This window comes from Cenococcum geophilum, assembly GCF_001692895.1.
Source record: "Cenococcum geophilum 1.58 unplaced genomic scaffold K441scaffold_131, whole genome shotgun sequence".
NCBI classification, from domain to species: domain Eukaryota; kingdom Fungi; phylum Ascomycota; class Dothideomycetes; order Gloniales; family Gloniaceae; genus Cenococcum; species Cenococcum geophilum.
The window spans coordinates 1-1,827 of NW_027137689.1; the positions used below are offsets into that span (position 1 = coordinate 1).

The 1,827-nt window shown below is 30.7% G+C and overlaps 1 protein-coding gene across 1 annotated transcript; it reads right to left on the minus strand.

The window, feature by feature from the left end:
* Window positions 1-1,410: 1,410 nt before the first annotated feature.
* On the minus strand, window positions 1,411-1,560 carry K441DRAFT_599019 (uncharacterized protein; the record flags this gene model as incomplete). The annotated part of the gene is made up of 1 exon (XM_067645133.1): window positions 1,411-1,560. A coding segment is annotated over one exon (150 nt), but the record flags the coding sequence as incomplete, so codon positions are not given.
* Between the last annotated feature and the right edge of the window lie 267 nt (window positions 1,561-1,827).

Consider the following 1,827-nt stretch of genomic DNA (forward strand, 5'->3'; position numbering starts at 1 on the left):
GCATTTAAAGCATTTTAGGTTAATTATATTCCTAACTAGTGTATATTTATTAGCGTAGAAAGCTATAAATACTTTAACCTTAATCTTACTAATAGCGCTTAACTATATTACTTATACCTTTAAAATAAAAATAAATACTTTTAGGTATAAAATAGCTATATTATATGGTTCTAATATATACTAATATATATAGATGCCTAAATCGCTAGTACTAATAATAAAGAGTATTATAAGTCGATTTATAGTTAATGGAGTACTTCTTAAAGCTAAGAGCTGAATACTAGAGGAACTCGCTAAAGATAAAGCATGGGTTAGCGAAGTTAAGGAGCTGTAGAAGTAGGTAATTCTATTATTAGTATAGGGTTATAATATAATAGCAGTATACTAAGTAATATAGGGTTTTAATAGGGATATATAAAACTCCGTTTAACGTTCTATAGTATATAGGATAAGAAGTATATATTAGGGTTTATATTAAGTTCCAGTAAATTAGTTTTATAAGTGCTAAATTATAATAAATAAGTAAGAAGAACTAATATTATAAGGGTATAAGAGGTTAGTAATTAGATCTATTATTAGCAATTAGTAAAGGAGTATAGATATTACTAGCTAATAAAGACTTAGAGAAAGCTATTAGTATAGTAAAACCTCGTTATATTATTTAGCTCGGTAGTAGGGGGTTTAAATATTATGCTATATAGAAACGTTATATTGTAAGCTTACTTATTAATCGCTATAAGGAGCTAAATTAACTCTTCTCTCTATCTATAACTACTTAAAGAAGCTTATAATAGTTATCTACCTTACTTATATAGTTTAATAGCCTTAAATTACTCTCTCTACCTTTATAAGAGCTGTAATTAGAGTCTTATTACTATCCTCTTACTACCCCTTATAGAGCTTAAGGCGCTCTAGTATATCTAAAGCCTTATTAAGCTTAATAACTTATAGCTTAACCTCNTTATCGCTTTCTTTATNATCTAGCGCGTNATATAAAGNNANAATTAAGGCCTTAATTNCTTNCTGTAATATAGAGGCCTNANGCTCTATTAAAGCGTCCTCCCTATTTATATTAATAAAGTCCCTAATAGGAATTAATTGCCTAATTTACTCTGCTTAGCTAAGCTGCTATAAATATACCTCTAGTTCGGCCTTAAGCTAAGGCTCGCTATACCCGCTTAGCGTACCCTAGGGGCCCTTATAGGGTCTAAATATCGTTAAATATATAAAGTAATTTATTACGGTTTAAGGGCTAATTTTATACTATGCTGCAATAGCCTACTAAACGGCCTTAAGTACGTTTATTATCTTAAGGGGGTTCTTATCTTATTCCACCTAATCTACTATATAGGATAGCTAGTAGCGGCGGTAATAGGCTTTAAAGGTTTAAATTATACCCTAATCTAAAGGCTAATAGAGAGAGGTAACGTTTTTAGGTAGGAATTTAACCCTAGTATTAAGCAAGCTAGTGCACTCTAATATTATAAGTATACCCCTAGTATAGCCAGAAGCGAAATTAATAAGTAAAAGGATCTTCCTACTACCTATTAAGCCGTTAAACTACTTAATATAATTAAGGAATATTAACGCTGTTATTTAGGCCTTCTTATTAAACCTTTAGGCAAAGTTAAGGCCCCTAAGGTTACTACGTTATATGCTAAAATATTAAGAATTCTTTACTCTTCTAATAATCTATAGGGGTATAATATAGCTGCCGTCTGCGTTGCTGTAGTAGATGGTTATAATACGCTCCTTCTACTTTTTAGTACCTAATTGCCCTATAGTTATAAGTCCTATATCTGGCGTGGCCTTATAGAAAAGCCCTGC